This window comes from Oncorhynchus kisutch, linkage group LG17, assembly GCF_002021735.2.
Source record: "Oncorhynchus kisutch isolate 150728-3 linkage group LG17, Okis_V2, whole genome shotgun sequence".
Classification (NCBI taxonomy): domain Eukaryota; kingdom Metazoa; phylum Chordata; class Actinopteri; order Salmoniformes; family Salmonidae; genus Oncorhynchus; species Oncorhynchus kisutch.
The window spans coordinates 61,991,672-62,019,038 of record NC_034190.2 but is presented as its reverse complement, the minus strand read 5'-3'; the positions used below and the strand labels follow the sequence as shown (position 1 = coordinate 62,019,038).

The window sequence follows — 27,367 nt, the reverse complement described above, 5'->3', positions numbered from 1 at the left end:
GTAGGTTCAAGGTGAGGGGAGACAGCAGGTAAAAAGTAAAGAGTCTGCAAATAACAACAAGCAGTTAAACCGTATGTTTAACAGCAACTTCTGTTAGTGAAAAATATGGAGAGAGACAGGGGTTCAAACTAGGGGTTAGAGAGAACAGCTAAAATACACAGGGCAGGATATACCAACCTTTTGAGACAGCGGTAACCCGACCTACAATTCCAAATACAATCTAGGGAGACAGAACTTTGTGAGCAAAAAAAGGAAAAACCAATAGGGTGGGCATAAAAATGTATCAAAAACATTCTGGTAGGTTTATGTTCAAACAAAAGTCTTTGCAGCGAAGATAATAAATTATTCCAAGCAGATGTTTGCAGTGCTAATTCCAAAAAGAGTCAATGTAAAAATATATCCACAGAGAAAAGCACACAGTATAGATAGGTTTATGTTCAAAATAGTAATCCTCGTCAGTATGGCAGGAATCCTCACTTGCTTTGATCAGATAATCCAAAAATCAAATCCAATTGTAACAAGATTTTGATGTGGTGGAAAATAGTCATAGGACTAAACTATCCTTTCAAAAATGGTTACATAAAACATAACTGATAAAAATAAAATCATGGAAAATTAGGCTAGAGTCCAGTCAAATCAAGAAATTATATCCAATTGTCCAGCTTCTGTAAAAAGTGCTCTATTGATAGATACCCCATGAGCAATGAGTCTGGAACATCATGGCACACGATTTTATGGAAAAGTCTTTCATCTTCATATTTAATAGTCCGCCACATTCTGTGTGCAAAATTGAGCAATAGTCCAACTAGATCCATTGAAGCAAAAATGATCTGACCGTAACACAGTTTACCTGTCAGAAATAATCCAGTTCACCCAATGATTCTCCCGAACATATACAGTTCCCTTAAAGGCAGTAGGTTTATTCTTTGGGAAGAAGTTGACAGGATGATGCGTGTTCTGATTCTGGGAATAATTGTATCCAAGGATGGACAGATGTACTTCCGCATTCAGGAGGCAGGTAATCCAATGCCAGAAGACAGGTAGCCCCATATTTCCATGTAATTGTATTGATTTGTATGATCCAAAAATAGTCCAAACCTCTAATAAATTAATGCTTCCCCCTACATCCATTGGACAGTCTCACTCTTTGAAGAGCAAAAATATTTAAAAAATAATAATTTGAACCACCAACAAAATTAAGTTAGAATTCAAAAAAAGTGTTTGTAATTTGCTCAACATTTCTGTCATTTCTCTACAAAGTTGATCAACAGTAGAGGTCTCCCAGCATTTAATTCTTAAAACCTGAAACAAAACATAATCCCACACAAAACCGGAAAACCCACAACTTTATTGAATGATAGAATATCCTTTTGTGATTGGCCAGTTTTAATCCAACGGGAATACATATCCGGTTTAGGTTATCCACATGACTCCGGACCACAAGGGAAGTGATGCATTTGAAAACACCACTGGAATGGGTGCAGAATGATCGAGAACCCAATTTCTACTAATCCAAAAACTAATTAATGCGTCTTTAATATGCAAATATGTATTCTTGGTTGAATTGTTATACAAAAATGACCCATTAATCCACCAAGGAGGGCATGGTACTCCAGATCAGGGTGATTCCAGGGAAGGCCGCTGGAACAAACTCTCTCCAGCATCCATTAATCCCGGGAGATTTACGATATCCAATATGCCCCATACTCTCTGCAAATGGGATATCCACCTCACAGGAATGTTTAAGTTTACAAAGATAATCCTCAACAGCAAATACGCTATTTACTACACACATAGAAATACAATTGTGTGCGTGATGTACATACATGCTCATTTACAGTTTATCTTGGTGTCTACCATATCAATCCATGAGCGATGGCGACGCTCTGAGGACTTTGGAAGGAATGCCTACAGATTTATTCCTGCGTATGAACTTATTTTATTTCCCCCTCATTCTCCTCTTTAACCCCCAAACAAGTAAATTAATAGATTGTGGAATATGCTTGGAGGCAAGGCGTTACAAGAAACCAAGTTCCCCCTGCGTTCAGAGAAACTTTGTCCACTTACCCGTCTAGTCTGCGTTCATAGCGTCCCTCTCTGCTGTGGAGCAATGCAGGGGGCACATACACCAGGTCCCCTGCCACCCTTGTGAACCCTGAAACATCCCGCCCTCGAGAGCCTAAGGACAGGCTATTGTCCAGCCCTCTCACGGCACTAGGGATTGTGCCTGGCTCATTGTAATCAGTGCGCAAGTCTCTATCCCCCATCTTGTTGATAGAATTATGAGCCTTCTGGGCACTTTTAATGTCCACAAAATCAACAAAGGCTGCAACTCCACCTTCTGACCCCCGCTTTGGAAGGACCTTGACACTCTCCACACGTCCATATCTATGGAGAAAAGGGGAAATTATAAGGAAAAGAGATCAGCAACAAATAATTAATTGATTTAAGGTGTATGCCATATTTCATTGGAAATGGAAACAAGTCAATGGGTAAAGGACCCTACTGTTCACCATATATGTGTTTTATAATATTGAAATGGAAGGGAAAACCTAGTCAGTTGCACAACTGAAAGATCTCTCTCATCCCTTTGTGACACATTATTCGTTCTTTTTTATAATGCATTGTTGGTTAAGCAGATAGCACTATACATACATTTTTCAATAGAGGATGTATTCTAGTTATGAGAAAAGTTCCTCCTTCTAGCTATTCAAAGATGGAACTCTGATGAGGTCTGCACAATGCAGCATAACTACACGTGACATTTCCTGGTTTCCTCTTGCTTGTGGGTGCAATACGTTTTATGCAATATGGCATTCCAAAAAGGCTTGATTAAGAGAAATACAGGAAAAAAGTGATGATTTCAATCGTTACCTTGAATGTAGCCTATAATTAAAATGGTTTACTGCCTGAAAATGTATTTTTATTATAGCCTATGGCATTTATAAACCAACTGGAGAAAGAAAATTGTGTTTGGGGTTATTTGCCAGTCTTGGAGAGCTTAGCTCCATGCAACACTTTTTTTCTATTCAATGAAAACTAGCGCATAAATCTGTTTCTACTTATTTTCCGAAAGACACCCTGAGAATGCCCATAAGTGTAGTCTCTCTGTCATGCCAGTTCCCACATTGAATACCCTCCGACGCCATTTTAGAAAACCGTTCACACTGCTTCCTCATTCTGCCGTCCCCCATCTTCAAGGACTCCAATCACAAATGTAGCTGTCATGCACCTGCATACGCTGGCTGTTTCTTGTTACAAAAGCTTTAACTAAAGACTGCTTGAAGAGCAGTGAGTAAGTAGACTACCCCGAAATATGTTTTCCACGCGCACTCATTCCCCTCAACAAAATGCTTCATCCTCAAAAGTCAAAACAATATGTATGTGATCAATTGTCCAAAACGTTTGTCTTATTATACGTGTTATAGCCTAAGAATATTAAATTCTTATGACGTAACCAATGCATTAAAATCATAAGCATGACATAAATGCCCCGCAAGATTTGAAAAACAGTTAGGCTATCATAAGCATTGCATCTGACAATACCATCAAAGGCTAAGGATTACATTAAAGGAAAGTATGCCTAAATAAAACGTCCGTTTTGGAAATTTCGGACTATATTTTGTAGGATACTCTTGAAGTCATAATGATCTGATGAATATTGTCTACATACACTGCATAGCAAACAATGCGCTTGAAATCGTAGCAGAAATACATACGCCATTTAGCCTACAACACAGGATAGACAGCCATAATGTTACATGAATGCAGCACTTCAGCTAACGTAAAGAAATAATATGGATGTCACATCTTTTAATTAGGCTACTCCTCGTGCCTAGATCGAAAGATAGGCAGGCTGTTTTTTCCTTGGCGGCCAGTATGGAGCTAGAGAGCGCACACAGCGTCGAAACAAGAACCAAATGTATTCAGATGTTGGGAAATGTTTAATGCACAAAAACGATAGCCTTTGCCGTCAAATCTGATTTGACATACTGATAACAATGTGAAGTAATAGTAATGGAACAATGTGGCAAACATGTTGCCCTTTACATTTCAGTAGTGAAAAATATTTATTTTCAACAATAGCCTACCGTTTTTATATAAAGTTTTTTTTATTTTTTTTTAATTGCTATATCAACATGTAGTGCTTCTACACCTGCATTGCTTGCTGTTTGGGGTTTTAGGCTGGGTTTCTGTACAGCACTTTGAGATATCAGCTGATGTACGAAGGGCTATATAAATAAATTTGATTTGATTTGATTTGATTTAGTCTACAATCGAGAATATGATCCGTGCCATATATAGCCGTGTTTCTTATATGTTGGCAGTTTCATTAGGGTTTATAATCATCATATGGTCGTTTGTTTACACAACCTATGAATGCAACCAATGTAAAGGAAGGAAATCTTAGTGACATTGTAGGATATCACTGTAATCTATACCAAATGTTATGTTAATCAACTGAATAACAACTAATAGCAACATTCAATGAACATTTCAGTTTATTTTGATAGTCAACTGGTATAGCCACTGACATTTAATGACATTAGGCTAATTGACGCCATATCAGTTACATTATGATGCTGCTGGCAAGAGTCAGCTCTGCATCACTTCACACAAGCCACCTCAATATTTGCTACAATGTTGCAGTGAGTCTTGGCGGAACTACAAACTACCTCAATTGTTTTTGCTTAGTTAGAATTCCATTGCACGAGACACTCTCCGCAACTGGCAAGTTTTAGGCTAACCATAAAATTGTAAACACAATTCAAGTCACTGTCTTAACACACCACAACCGGTAGGCTGTTACAGTGGCAAGAGTATTCAGTGGTGCTAGCTATAGCTGTTTTGCTAAAGCAATTAGCTAGCTAGGCTATTTCCAAGTCCACGGTGTGGGAAAGATGGCTTACAAGACCGCGAAATGCAGGTGTGGGTCATAAGATTGCAATTTGTACGTTCATGTTAGTTAACTACAATATCTATCGACTTACTCTTCATCCGAGTTTTGTGAGCTTGTGTTGCTGGTTTGCTGGCAGTTGCCTAGCCAGGCTACCTACTGTCACTGCCTGGGCAAATCGCTCCAGGATTGATCATCTTCTGATTTTAGGGGAATCCGGCAGACAGATGCTGACAGTTGTGACCTACTCAATCAAATATCCGGAATAAGATCGTTTACTCACCGCTTGAAGTGCTCAATGATTTTCTCCTCTCGTACATTTTCGGGTAAATTTCCCACCCATAAATGTCTGGTTTCACGGACCATACTGTGCGCTCCTGTCCCCCGATCATACAGAAGAGTTTGTGATGTCCTTATCTTTTCCGATACAAAGTAAAATACGTTGCGAAATTGAGCGCAGCAAAGTATTGTGCGTAGATCATCAACTGTTTGTTCTGACCCAATGTAACCATTAGGTTCAATTATTGCACTCTGTTTGATTTCCTTTACTGTGCGCGATCTGGGTGTACGAGCATGCGGTCTATTACCATTCCCGTGACTAGGCGCGTCCCTGACACCATGCGACCTTTGGCTGTCGAAATAATGCTTGTAGCTACCTAAAAAGATGCAGCACCCTTGCTCGTAATGAGGCGCACACAGCGCACGCGTGGCACTGTGTGTGAACTATTTTTTTCCGCTTTCAGTTGAGATCGCCGTTCGTCTTGCGCATGCGTGGGTATCGAATGCTTGAGTTTGGGGTTTGGGTCATTGGTTTGGGTAGACGAAGGGTATGGAATTAATCTTTCACACACACAGGCAGCAACTGGAAAGCAGTCCAACAACAGGCCATTGAAACATGTTTTACATTGTGACATTGAATAGTGTATTATCCATTGGATAAGAAAACATAGAAAACTGTAGGTTACTGCAGTTACTATACAAAGACGCAAATGACAAAAACAACACATTTAGTAATAAAACCTTTATTAGACAGTTGTACTAAGCTTATATGGAATTTATAAGCTTATAGACATGTATTATTTTCATGAATTTGACATGCTTAATAAGGTTGAATTCTTTTTTTAAAGTAGGCTTATGTATTGTCGGTTGTACATGCCTTTATTATTATTGCATTATGTAAAATAAAGAGTTAATTATGACGAAAGATGAATGTTCAAATGTGTCATGGAATTGTTTCACCCTGCTGCAAATAGTTTTCTACAGAATAACCCCTTGGCTTGAAGGACATTATGGTTACTGGTAGAGTAGAATTCCACTACCTTGGTATGAGAGAACTACAGCGACAGAATTCAGAACATGGACCGTTCTTACAGTATTCTCCCTGTACATCAAGTCAGAACCGTAGCATAAATAAAGGGGGCAGACAGTGAACGCTGTTACAATATTCAATGATGTCACGTGTGCTCCCTCTCCGGCCTCTAGGTCACCAGTCTACTCGTTATGGCGCACACCTGTCACCATCGTTACGCGCACCTGCGCGTCATCAGACTCACCTGGACTCCATCACTTCCCTGATTACGTTCCCTATATATGTCACTCCCTTTGGTTCCTTCCCCAGGCATTATTGTTTCGTGTGTTATGTCTGTGTTATGTCTGTGCGTTGTTCGTGTTTCTTATTTTGTATTATGTTGTGTTCATTTATTAAAACACTCACTCCCTGAACTTGCTTCCCGACTCTTAGCGCACATTGTTACAGAATAATGCCTCAACTAAGGGAAGCATCAGGGAGTGTTTTTAGTTTTTTGTGTCAGTGGAAAGACGTCAGATCCGGGAACCGCTACAGGCTCTCATGCTTCAGCCAGATCGCCAGGCTCCCCTGCCTCCGCCAACTCGCCAGGCTTCCCTACCTCCGCCGGCCTGTCAGGCTTTCATGCCTCAGCCGGATCTCTAGGCTCCCCAGCCTCAGCCAGTCTGTCAGGTTCCCGCACCCCAGCCGGATTGACAGGGTTCCCATGCCTCAGCAGAGGTGACCGGTCCACTCCTGATCCCCGGGATCGTAATTTTGGTCAGCGCGGTCGGAACCGCACGTAGGGGAGGGGGTACTGTCACGTGTGCTCCCTCTCTGGCCTCTAGGTCACCAGCCTGCTCGTTATGGTGCACACCTGTCACCATCGTTACGTGCACCTGCGCATCATCAGACTCACCTGGACTCCATCACTTCCCTGATTACCTTCCCTGATTACCTTATATCCCCAGGCGTTATTGTTTCTGTTCCTGTGTTATGTCTGTGCGATGTTCGTATTTCTTCATTTGTATTAAGTTGTGTTTATTTATTAATACACTCACTCCCTGAACTTGCTTCCTGACTCTCAGCTCACATCGTTACAGATGATTACATTTCTCTAAAACAGGCTATAGGCTAGATGTGCACCACCAAATCAGAAAAGTAGGCTAAGTTATGAGGGGGAAAGGGACCAAATTATTAGGGTGAGGCACATGTGCTACTAACAGCTTACTACACAACATACACTTAGTATTACTTTATTAGCTACAGTGTACATATATACCTGGCATATTACATATATTACATATTACATCCTTCTTGTGGGTACATTTTGTCAATCAAGGTTTGTTATCAAAGTCTGGCATTCTCTGGATTTATGGTGCTTTTAAGATAACTGAAAATTCTGAAATAAACCAGGTCGAATCGTGACGTCAGTGATCTTCAAGTTGGAGCTCTAGAAAGAGGCTTGAGTTCCCGACTTGGAAACTTATTTTCCAAGTCAGAGCTTGTTTTTTTTCAGAGTTCCCAGTTTTCTTGAACTCCCTGAAGTCTGAGATTCTCCAGTTGTTTTGAACGCAGCAAAAGTCATGCTGGATTGACAGCATGGTCAATGTATTCAACTTTTTCTGGCCCATGGTGTTGAATGTTTACCCTTTTAAGCTTGGAAAAGAGACCCTTAAACCCAGACTTTCAATGGACCACATACCCACTCCATTGAATAGCAGTCTAGTGATTGCTTTGCAACACTTGCAGTTAGCCACTGATTCCTTCCAAACGACTCATTGTTGAATTTGCGATTACCAACTTGTTGTGTAATCTTGATGTCCAATGACCGATGAGCATCAATACGTTTTATCTATATTTTGACAAGGGTTGAAAAGGATTTACCAGTAGATTGTCGAATTGAGTCATGATGATGACTGCTTGTCTAGCTTGCTAGCTAAGATTTTGAAAGTATGATGTTGACATGATCAGTCTAATCAAAGCTACGGTAGATAAAACATAATTTTATCTTTGGCCAATGACCGTGAGCCTTTTTGGATGGGCATTTCTAATGTAACTCTATGGCAGCACCTAAAGGGCTTAAATTTGAGCTCTCCGCGTAGATTTTGCGGCGACATAGTGTCCCCGTGAGTGACATAACACTGAGCCAATCACCGCGCAACTAGAGGACATTACCAACCTCTACGCTCCGTATTTTCCGCTGGCTGCCCCACCACCACAGAAAGCACTGAGCTTGGCAGAAACACCTGCATTTTGGAGCTGCCTTACTCAAGAAAGCAAAAAAGAGACCATGTTTGTATGCAGCTTATTAACCCAATGTTTTTTTTTACATTGTTTGCAAACTGATATGTGACACCTGCCCTGAATGATGGGTCGCCACTTTAAATGGATCTTTATTTGCATAGGGTATACTCACAGGGCTCAGGGTTTCCCCCTTTTTTACCACTTCATCCCTGGAGGATAACTAACCTAGCAAAATACACTCCATGGCCAAAAGTATGTGGACACCTATTCGTTGAACATCTCATTCCAAAATCATGGGTATTAATATGGAGTTGGTTCCCCCTTTGCCCCCTTTGCTATAACAGTCTCCACTGTTCTGGGAAGGCTTTCCACTAGATGTTGGAACATTGCTGTGGGGACTTGATTCCCCGCAGCAATGTCACTGAGCTCTTCAGTAAGGCCATTCTACTGCCACTGTTTGTCTATGGAGATTGCTTGGCGGTGTGCTCAATTTTATACACGTCAACAACGGGTGTGGCTGAAATAGCCAAATCCACTCATTTGAAGGGTGTTCACATACTTCTGTGTATACAGTGTATATCTTTGCCCTTTTGAATAAGTCAAATCAAAGTTTATTGGTGGCTTACCCAGATTTGCAGGGAAATGTAGCGAAATGCTTATGTTTCTAGCTCCAACACTAAGTTGCAATGCCATTTCAACTTAGTGGCTATACCACAGACGTCAGTAACGCAACACTTTTGCTAGTTTCTGAGCTCTGTTTAATAATTAACAGCATAATCAGGCACAAGGCCACAAAACAAAGTAAGGTGATAAGATATAATTGCCTATAGGTCAAAGTCCTTGTGTTGCAAGTTCAGTAGGCCAGCCTTGTTAATCTTATTAAATATCAAATTACTTGATAGAACCGTAGGCTACAGTTTACAGTGGAGGTTTTATGAAATCTAATGGACAGTTTGAATAAAGATGGGTAGGCCTACGTGAAGAAAACAAATCCATTGTTTTAGGCTACGCATGCGCTGCAATGCGGTAAAAAAAAAAAAAAAAGGAGCTGCATTTGAACAAGGACGCATGCGTATGGCTCACCTACCAAGGGGTCAGAGATAGACATTTCTAGAAAGGCTACAGTTGAGTCAAGTCGTCAACGAGGAGGTACTGGCACGTTATAATTTCCACGAACTCCATACATGAATGCTCTTGGAAATAATCGTGTGCTTCCAATAACAACGCAACGATTTTTTTTTTCTGATGTAAAAAGGAACTGCTAAATAAAATCCAATAACCTCGTGGATTGTACAATTGTTTTATATTGTCCAAGACAGGCATTTTGTGGTGGAACTATCAAGCCTATACCATGCCATATTCCTTTACACCTTCAGTCTTGGTCGATCCTGGATTATATTGATCATGCGGCACCGTCTTCAAATCATCATGGAATAAATAAACGGAATAAACAAGTCTAATGTCGGAGGCAGGCAAATAAATACCTTACTGTGAAATACAATCTGCGCATACTAATAGTGGCCAGAAAACTGTTCTCAAAAGATAGAAAAGGACTGATAAAAAAAATATGCTCTGTAGGTGCCAGAAATGTGGGGTTTAAATGAGGTAGGCCTATCTGCATTCGGCAGATTCCTGTGAGGCGTAATTTACATTGTCATGTTTATATTCGATGTACATTTGAATTAGACTATTTTCCTGTCCTGCTAAGCATTCCAAATGCTTAGCAGGACAGTACTTTTGGGTGTCCAAATCAAATCAAAGTTTATTTGTCACGTTTATTTGTCACGTTTGTCACGTAAGGTCTACACCTTACAGTGAAATGCTTACTTACAGGCTCTAACCAATAGCGCAAAAAAATGTATTAGGGGAACAATAAGTAAATAAATAAATAAAACAACAGTAAAAGGACAGGCTATATACAGTAGCGAGGCTATAAAAGTAGCGAGGCTATATACAGACACCGGTTAGTCAGGCTGATTGAGGTAGTATGTACATGTAGATATGATTAAAGTGACTATGCATATATGATGAACAGATAGTAGCAGTAGCGTAAAAGAGGGGTTGGCGGGTGGCGGGACACAATTCAGATAGCCCAGTTAGCCAATGTGCGGGAGCACTGGTTGGTCGGCCCAATTGAGGTAGTATGTACATGAATGTATAGTTAAAGTGACTATTCATTTATGATAAACAGAGTAGCAGCAACGTAAAAAGAGGGGGGGGGGGGTCACACAATGCAAATAGTCCGAGTAGCCATTTGATTACCAGTGCCTTTTTGTCCTTGACTTGGCACTCTGGTAGCGCTTGCCATGCGGTAGTAGAGAGAGCAGTCTTTGACTGGGGTGGCTGGGGTTTTTAACCATTTTTAGGGCCTTCCTCTGACACCGGCTGGTGTAGAGGTCCTGGATGGCAGGCAGCTTAGCCCCAATGATGTACTGGGCCGTATGCACTACCCTGTAGTGCCTTGCGGTCAGAGGCCGAGCAATTGCTGTACCAGGCAGTGATGCAACTGGTCAGGATGCTCTCGATGTTGCAGCTGTAGAACCTTTTGAGGATCTCAGGACCCATGCCAAATCTTTTTAGTTTCCTGTGGGGGAATAGGCTTATCTCCTCCCTATAGGCTGTCTCGTCATTGTCGGTGATCAGGCCTACCACTGTTGTGTTGTCTGCAAACTTAATGATGGTGTTGGAGTCGTGCCTGGCCGTGCAGTCATGAGTGAACAGGGAGTACAGGAGGGGGCTGAGCACGCACCCCTGGGGAGCTCCAGTGTTGAGGATCAGCGTGGCAGATGTGTTGCTACCTACCCTCACCACCTGGGGGCGGCCCGTCAGGAAGTCCAGGATCCAGTTGCAGAGGGAGGTGTTTAGTCCCAGGATCCTTAGGTTTAGTGATGAGCTTTGAGGGTACTATGGTGTTGAACGCTGAGCTGTGGTCAAAGATAGCATTCTCACATAAGTGTTCCTTTTGTCCAGGTGGGAAAGGGCAGTGTGGAGTGCAATAGAGATTGCATCATCTGTGGATCTGTTTGGGTTGTATGCAAATTGGAGTGGGTCTAGAGTTTCTGGGATAATGGTGTTGATGTGAGCCATGACCAACCTTTCAAAGAACTTCATGGCTACGGAAGCGAGTGCTACGGGTCTGTAGTCATTTTGGCAGGTTGCCTTTGTGTTCTTGGGCACAGGGACTATGGTGGTCTGCTTGAAACATGTTGGTATTACAGACTCAATCAGGGACATGTTGAAAATGTCAGTGACGACACCTGCCAGTTGGTCAGCACGTGCCCGGAGCACACGTTCTAGTAATCCGTCTGGCCCCGCAGCCTTGTGTATGTTGACCTGTTTAAAGGTCTTACTCACGTCGGCTACAGAGAGAGTGATCACACAGTCGTCCAGAACAGCTGATGCTCTCATGCATGCCTCAGTGTTGCTTGCCTCAAAGCGCGCATACATAGAAGTGATTTAGCTCATCTGGTAGACTCGTGTCACTGGGCAGCTCGCAGCTGTGCTACTACCCTTTGTAGTCTGTAATCGTTTGCAAGTCCTGCCACATAAGATGAGCGTCAGAGCCGGTGTAGTATGATTCAATTCAGGAAAATGTATGGAGTGAAAAGTACAATATTTTCTTAAAAGGAATGTTGTGAAGTAAAAGTAAAAGTAGTCAAAAATATGAATAGAAAAGTAAAGTACAGATACCCCCCAAAAAACACTTAAGTAGTACTTTAAACCATTTTTATTTAAGTACTTTACACCACTGATAATCAATAATAATACAAAATATAATCGAAGACTGATGCTCTAAGAGTCCCAGCACAAACAGTTTCTTCCCATGTCATTTAGTCTAACTGTGGTGGTCTTTGCCAGGTGTCAGGCATCTCCTCTGGTTCTTACTCCTCTGGGAATGTGGTAACTGGTAACTTCCTCCATATCCTGCATAAATACACACATTTCTATTATGTAAGATACATTGAAATGACAGAAATATTTAGATAAATTGATAAACGTACAACAAGCTGGAATAGCACGGTCAATTGAGGGACACTCATTCTCACCTGTGTTGTAGCATCCAATAGGTCTCTGGAAGGTATCAGACAGCTAGCCTCACCCAGGAAGCACAGGATGATGTGGACCACATCTGCCCAGCGGCCGACAATCAGCATCAGGACCATGAGCCTCCCCCAAGACGCACCACCACTGTGTTTATAACAGCTTGGCCACTTGGCTGATGATGTTGCTCCTCTGAGTAGAAAATAATTATCATCAGCTTTCTCAATGAGAATGACAACAATATTCTTGTCCTTTACTTGCTTTCTGCTGTGTACAAAATACCAAATAGTCTCTGACATTCTGCTGCTTAAAAGTTTAACCATGTAGTCTACTGTATGTTCAGTCTCTCACCCTCATATACACCACCAGCAGTGTGTAGCAGATTGTCAGTGGAGTCCAGAACCTGAGGGGGGCAATGGCAGCCACTGCAAAGGTGAGCACAAGGTCCCTGGTCAGGCGCGGTAACAGAAAGCAACCTGATGTTAGCAGTGTCATGCACACTCCACAGTAGCACTGGGAACTGTACAGCGCCATGACATGGAGTCGTTTGGCTGGCCAGGAACCAGCTCAGTCCTGCAGCAAGGAGCAGGCAGAGCCGGAGCTGTGGCGCCCCCTCGTGGAGGAAATGGAGACCGCAGCTGAGAGCACAGCCCAAGGAGAACTGACATTTTTTTTTACCTTTATTTAACTAGGCAAGTCAGTTAAGAACAAATTCTTATTTTCAATGACGTCCTAGGAACAGTGGGTTAACTGCCTGTTCAGGGGCAGAACGACAGATTTGTACCTTGTCAGCTCGGGGATTTGAACTTGCAACCCAAGGGAAATTAATTAAGAGGAGAGATGAATCAAGGCTGATGAATGTGAGAATGATTTTCATGTAATTTTTAGTGACAAATATGCTATTATAATGCTCACTCCAGCTGTGACCTAAGCTGACATTGTTCTGAGGGAGAACTCTAGAACCACCAGGGATGCAACCCGAGAGCCCACTACAGACTGCATCGCAGGAACAAGAACTGGAGAGCTTCACTTAGCCCAATTTTAGTACTGGCTTGATGCCTTGGTATCTTCTGCATATATGTATCTTTACTGCTGCCTTCATTATTTGAACTGAGTAGAGAGAGTAATTTGAGACAGTATACATTTCAAGGCAGTGAAATACAAAACAATGATTTCTAAGGATACATTGATTACTGTTGCCAATGTAAATCGTATAACAGTCTCTTCATAGTGATGAATACAAGCATGTTATTCAACAGCAAAAATCAAAAAATCAATAGTCCTAAGGTTAGTAGGGAAAAGGTCAGTTATCCACATCCACATCTTGGATATCCTTTGGTCCACTTCTCAAGTGTTTGTTTTTTATGAGTCCCTCCCTATCTATGAAATGGTAATTGCATTCAGATCATAATTGTAGGGCAAGAGGAGGTTTAGCAACAATCGATTTCGAGTTTGTTTGCTAGTCAAATGGATGTAAAATTGTAATGTGTGAAACAAGTATAACAGCTAACAATATAGCCTAACCTATACACTGAAGCTGCCTATGTAACTAACATGTAATAACATAGGTATTGTAGTGTCTTAACACTTAGTACTTATTTATGTAATAAGAAAGACTCGGAATACAAGCAATTGAACTGGAGCTTCACATTTACTCAAACGAGTTAGTACCAGAATAACATAGAATAACCTGCGCATGACCACGGGTGCTCCCGCCTTAAAGCGGACATCAATAATTAACAGAACATAACAGGTATTATTATACACTCGTTACTGAGACACGTGGAATCATATCTTCCCATATGATCTTTCGGGACATTACCATTGGCGTATACGTTTCTCACCTTTCAGCCTTTAAGAATAAGTGTACTCTCATCAGGTTACAGAGAACAGAGATCTCACATGCGCAGTCCTGTATACCGCTGATCGCGGTGCAAATCCTGCCTCTCCCATCTCCTCATTGGTTTATAGAAACATATACCCACATGCCATCTCCTCATTGGTTATACCCACATGGGCGATTGAAAGACAACTGAGTGTGTCGGTCGTCGTGGTAATTCTATGAAAGTTTAGATGCCAATCGCCATATAAAGTCCAAAGAAGAAAAAGCCTGGAAGGAGGAGAGATGACTAGAAACAATTCGGTTGACTGTTTTATGTGTGGATTAATTGTCGGAAATAGAGGACCTTGTGCATTTCAGGTAAAATAACAACTCAACGTTTATATCCCAGGACAAATTAGCTAGCACCAGCAACCTAGCTAAAAAGGACAAATTCACCATGATTTAAGATCAGATCCACTATCTTCTGGGTCCATGTGGTTCCTATCAGGAATAGATATAGGTATCACATGCAGACTTTGATTGCGTTCTTACTCACCTGATATTGATGATATTTGTATATTGTCAAAAATTCTAAATTTTGTCATAATACACAGTTTTTTCCCCTCACAGAACAAGCATCCTCCTCCATTCCTACTTTATTCACTGTCAAATCATTCATTAGTTCTATCTTGGAGTTGAGTATATACTTTTCCTCACCTGCCTTTGGGGTATATGGCAAATATCAGGTCCTCTAGATATGCTTAGAATTTCTCCACTTGTTCCCAGTGTGAGACTATGGGCTCCAGCAATGGGATCCCTTGTATCTCCTTCAGGGGGCAACGGGTCCATCTCTACTATTTTTCACCTGTGGTGTGAGATATCAAATAGGTGGAATGGTAGGAGTACTGATGGACGGTGGACCTCATTAGGCTATTATCTATCTTAGTAAACTGAACTCTGTTCATTAAGTAGATGGCGACTCGACTAAAGTGAGTTTAGAGCAGTGATTAATTTGAGCCGGATCCAAAGCCACTGTAAGTAGTTTGGTTAGGGGCGCCACTTTCTCTGGGGACATTCTGAAATTGCATTTTTGTCCCCCCCAGTTTTATCTTTGGAATGTGATTCAAAACAAGGCAACAGTTTGCTTTAGGAACCCGCCTCCCAGCAGTCGGGTAAGCTGTTTGGAGTGTTTATCCTACTTGATAAAAAAACAATTATGTACCCCTCACTTTTAAATTCACAGTTAGGCCCCTGAGTTTGGGGGTGGATGTTGAATTATTTTGTTTTGCTATATACACCCACAAATAATTGTCACTTTTTGCGATGTAAAAATGATAATAAAACAAATTATAATAAAAGCAATCAAAGTTCCTTCGAGTTCCCCCCCGACCCCGCAAAAGTAATGTGAAAAAATAGATTTTCAGCCCAGGCATGATATTCTAATGGTTGATCCGCGTTGGGCCGGCCCAGGTTTATGGTTTGCTTAACATTGTAACCTGGAGATCAACGCCTGGCTGTGTGAGAGGCACACCTGTATCTCTTACAGAACTAGAATGAGATTCTCTTTAAATTATCTCTCGCCCTCTCTCAACTGTGATAGACCAAGACATGAGCCTGCAATTCTCATTTTATAGGCTTTTGGCACCAATGCATCGACCATCACCCCCAAGTGAGCTGCACATCATTGGGTGAATTCAGTGAAACTGGGAAGCATTTTTAGGACTATAATGTCCTCTTCATATTGTAGCCTACAATACGTGTCTGGACACACCTAAGCCTAGGCTATTTATGGATTCAAGACAAGGTCGTTTTTATTGATCTCAAATTCTCAGTTTGTCAGCGTCAAAGTAGCCTATCATTTCGATCATTTGTACAGTATGCCCAAAAAAACATTCTGTGAACATCTCCAGTTATGTAAATGAAATGCGTTCATAAAAGGACCTAGGTAAAAACAGATTCAGGTTGGATATTCGATAGATATTCGCCTGTAGTTTTCCTTACGTCCACCAACAGCAGTTAGGGACCGTCAACATAGTGACAAATCAACATTTTCAAATTTCAATAGCTCTTTAACCAATACTCCAAAAACGTTCTAAACTGGTTCTAGCTCTCCTGACCTACTGACTTCAAACAAGGTTCAGAATGTACACTCAGAGGGCCTACACATTGCACACCCTTTCCTTTAGTTTATCCCCCCCCCCCCCCCACATGCGTCAAAACGAGTGCGCCCCACATGTGGTTGTGTGCAGAAGGCTACTCCAGTGGTTATAGGCCTGCATCTGTTTGCATTTATTTAATTGGAGAGTCGAATAAATTATTTATTTAATTTACTATAAGGATGCCTAATGCCCAAACAATCAAATTCATTTTATTCTCAGTCAAGATGGTGATGGCAAGAGCTTTTAATGTCGTTTTTCTCTTGTTATTGACCCTGAGAGGGATAACTTATTCCTATCCTTTGGCTTTAAAAAAACAAGAGGTGGGCCTATCACGCTGGCCAGGACAAATCATCAATGTACGCTTTAGAAGTGTCTCATCTCTAAATGCACTAAAGAGGAACATATTGAAGATGCACATGCTCCACAGGATATTGTTGGCACCTTAATTGGGGAGGACGGGCTCGTGGTAATGGCTGGAGCAGAATCAGTGGAATGGTATCATATACATCAAACACATGGTTTGATGCCATTCCATTTGCTATGTTCCAGGCATTATTATGAGCCGTCCTCCCCTCAGCAGCCTCCACTGCCACGCTTTCCCCCAGAATCTTTTCACGTGTGTATTTTCAAAGGATAAAGCAAAGAACATTAACAACCTATTAGTTAGGAACACTATAAGAATATGGAAGAAATTAAACCGATTCTCCACAATAAATTGGTCCACATGGAAAACTAATGGCATAGAAACCGTAAATTACTTGGTAATAAGAAAATACATTTATTTCCATGACAGAATTCAAAAGTAATTATGACCAATGTAGATGTTTTCAAATAAAGTACAGGCAACTTAAAAGTTTCATGTCATTATATTATGATTTGAAATCTTTTGGACATTTTGAGGGAATCCTATTTGAGTCAGAAAAGGATACTCATATGATAGGTAAGATATCCAAATTTTACAGCACAACGACAGAGTCATGTCTTAAGTGTAAAACGAACAATGACTCAAAAATCCATTACTTCTGGGAATGCTATGAAGTCTAAAAGTTATGAGTGCCATTAGAAAGTTGTCTGTCAGAAGTATTACAATGTACACTGAGTATACAAAACATTAAGGACACCTGCTCCTTCCATGACATAGACTGACCAGATGAATCCAAGTGGAAGCTATGATCCCATATTGATGTCACCTGTTAAATGCACTTCAATCAGTGTACAGTGCCTTCGGAAAGTGTTCAGACCCCTTGACTTTTATTTATATTCAGACCCTTTGGTATGAGACTCGAAATGTAGCTCAGGTGTATCCTATTTCCGTTAATCATCCTTGTAATGTTTTTGAACTTGATTGGAGTCCAGCTGTGGTAAATCCAATTGATTGGACACGATTGACACTACAGGCTGATCCAACTTTGATGTAATGTCCTTAAAACAAGTCAAAATGAGGCTCAGTAGTGTGTGTGGCCTCCACATGCCTGAATGACCTCCCTACAACGCCTGGGAGTGCTCCTGATGAGGTGGCCAACTCCTAGACAGTCTGTGGTGCAACGTGGCGTTGGTGGATGGAGCGAGACACAATGTCCCAGATGTGCTCAATTGGATTCAGGTCTGGGGAACGGGCGGGCCAGTCCATAGCATCAATGCCTTCCTCTTGCAGGAACTGCTGACAAACTCCAGCCACATGAGGTTGAGCATTGTCTGGCATTAGGAGGAACCCAGGGCCAACCGCACCAGCATATGGTCTCACAAGGGGTCTGAGGATCTCATCTCTCTGAGGACCCCCCCCCCCCAAAGAAATGCCACCCCACACCATGACTGACCCACCGCCAAACCGGTCATGCTGGAGGATGTTGCAGGCAGCAGAACGTTCTCCACGGTGTCTCCAGACTCTGTCACGTCTGTCACGTGCTCAGTGTGAACCTGCTTTCATCTGTGAAGAGCACAGGGCGCCAGTGGCGAATTTGCCAATCTTGGTGTTCTCTGGCAAATGCCAAACGTCCTGCACGGTGTTGGGCTGTAAGCACAACCCCCACCTGTGGACATCGGGCCCTCATACCACCCTCATGGAGTCTGTTTCTGACCGTTTGAGCAGACACATGCACATTTGTGGCCTGCTGGAGGTCATTTTGCTGGGCTCTGGCAGTGCTCCTCCTTGCACAAAGGCGGAGGTAGCGGTCCTGCTGCTGGGTTGTTGCCCTCCTACGGCCTCCTCCACGTCTCCTGATGTACTGGCCTGTCTCCTGGTAGCGCCTCCATGCTCTGGACACTACGCTGACAGACACAGCAAACCTTCTTTCCACAGCTCGCATTGATGTGCCATCCTGGATGAGCTGCACTACCTGAGCCACTTGTGTGGGTTGTAGACTCAGTCTCATGCTACCACTAGAGTGAAAGCACCGCCAGCATTCAAAAGTGACCAAAACATCAGCCAGGAAGCATAGGAACTGAGAAGTGGTCTGTGGTCCCCACCTGCAGAACCACTCCTTTATTGGGGGTGTCTTGCTAATAGCCTATAATTTCCACCTGTTGTCTATTCCATTTGCACAACAGCATGTGAAATTTATTGTCAATCAGTGTTGCTTCCTAAGTGGATAGTTTGATTTCACAGAAGTGTGATTGACTTGGAGTTACATTGTGTTGTTTAAGTGTTCCTTTTATTTTTTTGAGCAGTGTATATTGTAGGCCATCTAATAATTGGGTATGGTAAGCATGTATTTGAACTCACATTTCACTATCTGACATAATATTAAGCAACGTTTTGGGCTTTAAATTAGAGATGGACTATTTTTCATGTTTTTTCCATTTATAAACCTTACTGAACGAAGAGCCGTTTGAGAGCCAAATGAGTGGCTCTTTTAGTTGAACGAAACCAAATGATCCGGCTCACAGAAAATACTCAATGTCCATCGCTAGTGACGATCCAGATTTGGAGAGGTTTTAGTGATTTTGACATCCCCACCCTCATTTAAAAATATATACCTGACGTTACCAGTGAATCCTTTTTTTTTAAACTAGAAACTAAATCTATTGAACACTTATTCTGTAATTGTTTACATGGTGAGGTGTCCTGGACTGATGTAAAACTATATCTTCACAACAAAATGCATACATCCATTGAAATATCTAAATTTGACATATTATTTTACTACAATGATTCCACAATTGAACGCCAGTATGTCATAAATCCCTTTATTTTATTAGGACACATGTTCTTACACAAATCAACATTTATGAAGAAAAATCGCTTTTTCTTAAATTTTTCATCTGATTTGGAAAACTATTTAGAATCATTAAAACGTATACAAAACTAAATGTAAAAAAAATGTATTCGCTACATGTCTGTATTTGATTTAATATAATGTGGATTTGTATTTTTTTTCTTATCTTCCTTATTTATTTGTGTAATCCCTCTGGCTGTTCTGTGTCTTGTGTTTTGCATGTTACTGCTTAATAAATAATAATTTACACACACACAAAAGCAGAGGGCGAGGCATGGCAACTGTGAAACGTCATTTCGTAGGAACACAAACCTGTCTACGCGGTGACCTGGCTGTGTTGGTTCGTAAAACCAAGTGATGTCAGCGAGTGGGATAAGGGGCGGATCTGGCGTGCCCATGAACGAAACTCTTCAGCGTGTCTGAAAGAATGCAACATGGATGATGAAGTTTCCCAAAGTTGTGATTAAGTAGCGGACAGTGGGGTAAGAATATGCTACAATGGAGATCTGTGGGAGTTCGTATGCATTGGCTTTTTTTTTTGCTGAGGAAAGGGTCGCTTGACACATTTTTAGGCAGTCCGTATGACCAACGTTCGCTTAACTAGCTTAAGTTAGCTGGCTAACATTCATAGCTAGTAAAGTTAGCAAGCAATGCCAGAAATGAAAGACGAAATGGGACAGATATTTTTAGACACAGCTAACTGGCTAATATTAAATTCGAGCCAGGGAACTGACACAGGAAATGCAATGATGGCCCAGTCGAACCAGCCACAACATTTAGCTAGCCTCTTCTTCGCGCCGGCAACCAGCATAGTTCGCTATCTAACCAAAACTTCTAGCCATTCAGTCCGCAACCACCACAGATGTAGTATTTTTTGACCGATTGGCAACGGGTTGCCAGCTAGCTCACGTTAGCTAGCTACCGCAGCTATTTAACGCCACGTCGTTAGCCAATCAGTTAACGTTAGCTAGCCAGATACTGGTATGTTCATATTGTTAGGCTAGCACCGTTAGCCAGCTAGATAACGCTACTAGTTACAAAAAATAACGCTACTAGTTAGCTAGCTAATGACATTACGTTAGCTAACACCGGTTTGTTTGAACTAGCCAGTAACGTCGTTAGCTAATAACTGGCATGACGTTACCACAACTGAAAAGCAAGCCAAAGCTGTCCTTGGACCTGATGTGATGGAAGATTGCCCTGAATGTTCAAAATAGCTTGTTGAAACGCTTTAGGTAGCTTCACTTTAAAAACCCAGATGTCTTGTATAGCTGGATAACGTTAGTTGTGTGTCCATTTATGAATTAATGCATATTTCATTAACATTTATACCGATTTATGTGCACCGATAGCTAGCTGTAATATTTGCATCTTGAAAACAAATCATGGTGTCAATCAGGTTTCCATCTTCAACGTCAATTTACCAGCGATCCTATATTTCAACCTTGCTATGGTTTTACTGCCAGTGTATAAATAACTTTGAAATTGAATCCAGCCCTCCGTGGTTTGCAGCCACCCTCTACTCCCCCTTTCTACGTTGCTCTCCCAGGCTACCCCTTTTAAGTTGCATTTGGCCTAATGTTAGAATTTTTCATGCTGTATGAAATGTACAATTGCATTTTAATGACCGATCGTTCTGTTCTGTCCTCTTAATGCAGGAAATGGACAGAAGAATAGAAGGAAAGCTTAGGATCAGCCAGAAAGAGAAGTGAGTAAAGTGCTCAGTTCTGAAACACTGTTGGCCTTCGGGAGACACACTAGGCACTCACTCACACATTACTCATTAATCAAACAAGTCATAGAGCAAACATTTCTAATAATGAACAGGACTTTTGGAATATATTCAATTCATTAATTTCATAACCTCATTACTCAAAACATCTGCCTCCCAGCATTTTTACTAGTTTGTTGTTTTACTCCCAGGGTGTCCAGTAATAACACTACACAGTCGCCATTGAAGACGGGCGTCGTAATCCAGGACGACTCCCCACACGCTGCGCCCCCGCCCCAGATCCGCATTCTGAAGCGGCCCTCCAGTAACGGGTCGTTAGGGTCGCCCCAGGGCCAGAACCGGCCCGTGCCACAGGTCAAGTCCCTGGCCCAGCGGGAGGCGGAGTACGCTGAGGCCAGGAAGAGAATACTGGGCAGTGCCAGCCCTGAAGAGTCGCCTCAGGAAAAGCCCAACACAGACCGGTAAATAAATAACTCACACACCTACACCTGTTACCACTGGACAGTGCTGGGCAACGTTGTGTCCACTGCACATCTACTATGTTACAGCTCTTAATCCCAAGTGTACTGTGTGTATACCTGTACATGTTTGGAACAGACACCATCTCTATGATTGTGTAAATAAAGTCTGGGAATCTTGTCACAACTTTCTAATGGATCGTTATTGTATCTGCTCAATTTACAATAGATTTATTTTGTGCAAATAAAAAAACAGCTTGGAAGCCCAACTATTAACTAAAGCCTATTTTTGTAGTTGACTATATCCGTTCTTGGCCTTCTCCCTACCTCCAGACCAGGGCGTACAAGTTCTACCACACCAACAGAGGACCGGTCAAACAATCATGCTGTCCGCCAACCAGCAGGCCCCGACGGCACTCAAGGCTTCTGCCAAAACAGATAAGTGGAAGAGGGGCAATCCTGCTATCGGGAGAGATGGAGAGGAAGATGATATGTTTTTTGGCTCCAGGGGGTATCACAGGGTTTTAAAAACCATTTCCTTCTATTCCATGGTATGGGATCAGCTGTGAATCGGAATGCAAATGTCCTCCCCTCTCATGGCTCCCACTGGTAATGTGTGGGATGGATTAGAGGCTCTGTAGGAAGCATGCTTTCTCCCCCTCTCCATCCCACCCCCACTGTTTAACACTGTGATAAAGGACATCTTCTGCCTACTGTGATGATCCCTTTAAGTACCCCACCCTACACCCACGTTGTCCAAGGAGTCCTCTCCTTCTCTCGTCATGGGAAACCTATGGGGCTATTGCTTCTGTGGCTAATTTGGTCATCAGCCATGGACACTTTCATCTGGAAATACTGAGAGCAGAGGATGCTTAACAGAAGAGTAGTGACCGAAGCAAAGCAAAATGAGGGATGGTAGTACAGTGCCTTCAAAAGTATTCATAACACCTGACTTATTCCACATTTTGTATTAAATATATTTTTTTCTCATCTGTCTACACATGATACCCAATAATGACAAAGTGAAAACATGTCATTTTATAAGTATTGAATGAAATATCTAATTTACATCAGTATTCACACCCCTGAGTCAATACTTTGTGGAAGCACCTTTGGCAGCGATTACAGCTGTGTCTTCTTGCGTAAGTCTTTAAAAGCTTTCCGCACCTGGGTTGTGCAACATTTGCCCATTTAATTATTTTCAAAATTCTTCAAGCTGTCATTGCTAGACAACCATTTTCAGGTCTTGTCATAGATTTTCAAGTAGATTTCAATTGTAACTTGGCCACTCAGGACCATTCACTGTCTTCTTGGTAAGCAACTCCAGTGTAGATTTGGCCTTATATTTTAGGTTATTGTCCTGCTGAAAGGTGAATTAATCTCTCAGTGTCTGGTGTTAAGCAGACAACCAGGTTTTCCTCTGGGATTTTGCCTGTACTTAGCTCCATTCCATACATTTTGTTGTTGTTATCCTATAAAACTCCCCAGACGTTAACCATTACAAGCATAACATCGTATGATGCAGCCACCACTATGCTTGAAAATATGGGGAATGCTACTCAATAATGTATTGGATTTTTCCAAACATAACTTTGTCCTGAATAAAAAGGTATTAATGGTTTAAAAAAAAAAAAAAAAACATTTTCACTCTCAATTAGGTTAGTATTGTGGAGTAACTACAGTGTTGTTGATCCATCCTCAGTTTTCTCCTATCACAGCCATTATACTCAGTAACTGTTTTAAAGTCACAATTGACATCATGGTGAAATTCCTGAGCGGGTTCCTTCCTCTCTGGCAACTGAGTCTTTTTGTAGTGACTGGGTGTATTGATACACCATCCGAAGTGTAATTAACTTCACCATGCTCAAATGGATATTCAATGTCTGCTTTTTTTTTTACCCATCTACCAATGGGTAGCATTCTTTGCAAGGCATTGGAAAACCTTGGTCTTTTATTTTTTACCTTTATTTTACTAGGCAAGCAGTTAAGAACACATTCTTATTTTCAATGACAGCCTAGGAACAGTGGGTTAACTGCCTGTTCAGGGGCAGAACGACAGATTTTGTACCTTGTCAGCTCTGGGGTTTGAACTTGCAACCTTCCGGTTACTAGTCCAACGCTCTAACCACTAGGCTACCCTGCCGCCCCACAGTTGGGGGGGGGTTGTCCTTTGGTTGAATCTGTGTTTGAAATTCACTGATCAACTGCGGGGACCTCACAGATAATTGTATGTGGGGTACAGAGGTGAGGTAGTCATTCAAATATCATGTTAAACACTTATTGCGCACAGTGAGTCCATGCAACTTATGTGAGTTGTTTAGCAAATTTCTACTCCTGAACTTATTTAGGGGTGCCTTAAAGGGTTTGAATACTTATTGACTGACTCAACATTTCAGCTTTTCATTATTACATAACATAATTCCTATTTGACATTATGGGGTGTGTGTGTGTGTGTGTAGGCCAGTGGCAAATCTACATTTTAAATGTAGCTTCTAACACAACAAAATGTGGGGAAAAGTCGAGGGGTGTGAATACTTTTTGAAGGCACTATACCTGTTACCAGCTTCACCCAGCAATAATGCTAGAGATACCATTCAATTCCCCCTTACTCCACAGCCCTCATCTCATATTTTTTGTTGTCAATGTTCCACTTATATTTTGATTATTGATGATCAAATCTGTACATTGCCATTAGTTTTCAATGGAGGGTGACGTGTGTAAGTTGAGTTCTGATAACTTCTGTTTACGGTTGTCTTTTTTTAAATTGAGCTTTTTCTGGCGTCTGTCCTGTTTTCTATTTAAAATATTTAAATAAAACAGTACAACAAGACAAATGGAGATCAAATTGTGGATTTTGGTCCTTTTTGTTTAATATTTTTGTATGATGAGATGGTAGTGATGTCAGAGCAGTATTTTAATCAACCCCCATTTTAAATCATTCTGTTAATATCGGTTAGTTCAAACTCAACTGTAGAGGTGGTGCTGGCAGGACTTGGGAAATAAATGTACTGCTGTACCCTTTACTGCCCCTCCATATCTACTGTCAACTGTATGTTCATTTCTTCTAATGTACTTCACTGAAGTAGTAACTCAGGTGCTGATGAGACAGTCTTTGACATTTCAATCTTAAGGAGGGATTGAGTGCAAAAAAAGGTGATGTTCATAATAATACCTGAGTTAGCACCTACTTTGAAAACTGATAATGCTGCACCGATGTGTTCAACAAATGTATGTTTAGAATGAAATGAATCTGAGTCAGTCCAAGTCTGCCAGGTGGTTAGCCTCTGGCCCCTTCAGTATGCCATGGTATTTGAATGGAGGAATATCACTACGCTACTCCAAAGAACCCAGTGGAGTCCAAGACCCTCTATAGCAGCCATGTTACTGCTTCAGATAGAAATGTGCAAAATGGACACTGTGGTAGTCACAACTATGAACCATTCATCTGGAGTGTTCGGTTACATTGCTTCCCCACTGACTTAAGTTTTCACCTGATGTCATATTAGTTAGGAGGTTTTGGTTGTGTAAACTGAATATGCTAAAGGTTAAACCCTGGATACTGTAAGGGATTCCTGAAAGTCTGTCTGCACCAACCCAACTAGCAGGGGGAGGCAGAGGATCCACATGGTTTGTGAAGCTCTGAGTGAGAACACAAAAAGGCCTGTAAATATTGATTGAATAAAAATGATTTGTAAAATAATCCACTTCTTGTCCTTCCTATCTCAACTTGGCCATGAGACAGTTTAAAATTATATGGATTTCACCACAGTGATACATTGTATATTCTCATACACATTTGTTGTACCAAGTCCATCGGAGTCCCCTATTGAACAAATCTTTATTTATGGGATCAAATCGCTCTTTAATAAACCTTTCAAGTTTCTCAATTCTCACAAATGAATGCAACCTGATGAGGTTATTTGATGTTTTATAGTCTAATATTGCTGGCTGCTACCAGTGGCACAGTATTGTACTTCACATTGCTGTTGAAAATTACAATGTGTAAAACATACCTCAGAGTTTGCTCATTTGGCTCAGATTCCAGGCACTCTGGCCGGGGGAATAATATTGTCCAATGGGAGGGGAGGCTGATGCTAGCTCAGGCCAATGACTGCATTGGGGCGGGGCTAGTGGTTGGGCTAGGAGGGCGAGTCTGACAGGAGGATTTCTAGGCGCTTGTACTGCTTATTGGACGGTTGCCTCCCTTGTAGCAGACGCAGACAGACCAAGGCATGCGGTACTATCAGTATCTAGAGGAGAGCCAGTGGGACATAGTAACACACAGTCAATCCTAAAATTAGTTTACCTCAAAGAAGGAAGGATGCTTTTAACAATATTGGAACATGGCCCTAGAGTTGGCTCTGCATACAGTACCTCCAATAGGACGAAGATGAGTGTGGCTACACTTTTTTTGTAACTGATTTGCAAGACACGTCAGTACAACATTACCAAACCCAACCAATAACGTGATACATTACATGGCCAAAAGTTTCGATAACTGTTTAAATCTTTCTAGGACAAGGGGACTTTTATCAATATATTCACCTGTATTTACCATAATGTCTACTTTGATGCTAATCAGCATTTTAGAATCTGAGAGTAAATAAAGCTGAATATATTGATAAAAGTCAGCTTGTCCGAGAGGGGCCTAATTTATAAACCATGCGTACATACAAAACATACCCCAAAACATGCGTGTGCCAGTTTTCACACAAAATTTGCCTTTATAAAAACTAAATTTGAGGTTAGAATGTGCTCACCATCTCGCAAACTTTAGACCATGCATATCCACAGTTTCTAGTGCTTGAAGTATTGCAAGCAGGCAAGTAGCCTAGTATTTTGTGCAAATGGGGGATAAGATGGACACGTTTGTTCATAACAAATTGAGAAGATTAGTGAGAAGAGAGAACAGCAATTTTGTTTATTTGCATTCTAGAATAATTAGAAATAGGCATCCTTTTCCTAGGTTATATTAGAATCATTGCAGAATAAATTCCTCACCTTTTCTGTGATGGTTTTATACTCACGAGGTATCCTATAGACCCGCAACAAGTTAGGATACCATTCTTCCTGTCTTTCATTTAATTGGACCAACTTCACAGTAGTAAATAGATAAGCTATTTCAAGTATTTGTGAATGCCATCCGATCCAGAGCACAGTTTATTAACAGTAGAACAGACAATGTTTGGGCTACAAAGACAGAGAGATGCTATTCATACCAGTGACCATGATGGTATGAAGATGTGCCAATATGAGGGTAGTTATGACCTCAGCACTCACTGGCTTGATACCAGTGACCATGATGGTATGAAGATGTGCCAATATGAGGGTAGTTATGACCTCAGCACTCACCGGCTTGATACCAGTGACCATGATGGTATGAAGATGTGCCAATATGAGGGTAGTTATGACCTCAGCACTCACCGGCTTGATACCAGTGACCATGATGGTATGAAGATGTGCCAATATGAGGGTAGTTATGACCTCAGCACTCACCGGCTTGATACCAGT

General features: G+C 41.5%; 2 protein-coding genes and 1 pseudogene across 8 annotated transcripts in view; 1 reads left to right on the top strand and 2 right to left on the bottom strand.

Annotated features, from left to right (window-relative positions):
• The window catches only part of LOC109908062 (msx2-interacting protein), a 41,959-nt gene extending 36,386 nt beyond the window's left edge, over positions 1 to 5,573 (bottom strand). For 4 of the 6 annotated variants that reach the window (XM_031794319.1, XM_020506487.2, XM_031794322.1 and 1 more), the window contains exons 1-2: positions 5,181 to 5,573; positions 2,068 to 2,388 (exon numbers count right to left, since the gene is read on the bottom strand). In XM_031794319.1, coding sequence (XP_031650179.1) covers positions 2,068 to 2,388; positions 5,181 to 5,263 — 404 coding nt within the window. In that variant the 5' untranslated portion in view covers positions 5,264 to 5,573. The other 2 variants (XM_031794324.1, XM_031794323.1) reach the window with 2 other exon arrangements.
• A 6,581-nt stretch (positions 5,574 to 12,154) lies between these two features.
• LOC109907016 (transmembrane protein 82-like) lies at positions 12,155 to 14,396 on the bottom strand (annotated as a pseudogene).
• Positions 14,397 to 19,916: 5,520 nt separating this feature from the next.
• LOC109908061 (SUZ domain-containing protein 1) lies at positions 19,917 to 25,556 on the top strand. Of its 2 annotated transcripts, none has more exons than XM_020506484.2 (4): positions 19,917 to 20,148; positions 21,325 to 21,374; positions 21,590 to 21,859; positions 22,190 to 25,556. In XM_020506484.2, exons 2-4 carry the CDS (start codon positions 21,328 to 21,330, stop codon positions 22,296 to 22,298), a joined length of 426 nt encoding a protein of 141 aa, XP_020362073.1. In that variant the 5' UTR covers positions 19,917 to 20,148; positions 21,325 to 21,327; the 3' UTR covers positions 22,299 to 25,556. The 2 variants fall into 2 exon arrangements, with proteins under 2 accessions (XP_020362073.1, XP_020362074.1); XM_020506485.2 differs by lacking the exon at positions 19,917 to 20,148 and adding an exon at positions 20,157 to 20,901 and having other exon boundaries at positions 22,190 to 23,501.
• The last annotated feature ends 1,811 nt before the right edge of the window (positions 25,557 to 27,367 follow it).

Coding starts and splice junctions, on each gene's coding strand:
- LOC109908061 (XM_020506484.2), top strand. CDS start 21,328: ATGGACAGAAGAATAGAAGGAAAGCTTAGGATCAGCCAGAAAGAGAA. Junction 21,375..21,589: donor AGGATCAGCCAGAAAGAGAA/GTGAGTAAAGTG, acceptor TTTTACTCCCAG/GGTGTCCAGTAATAACACTA. Junction 21,860..22,189: donor GAAAAGCCCAACACAGACCG/GTAAATAAATAA, acceptor CCCTACCTCCAG/ACCAGGGCGTACAAGTTCTA.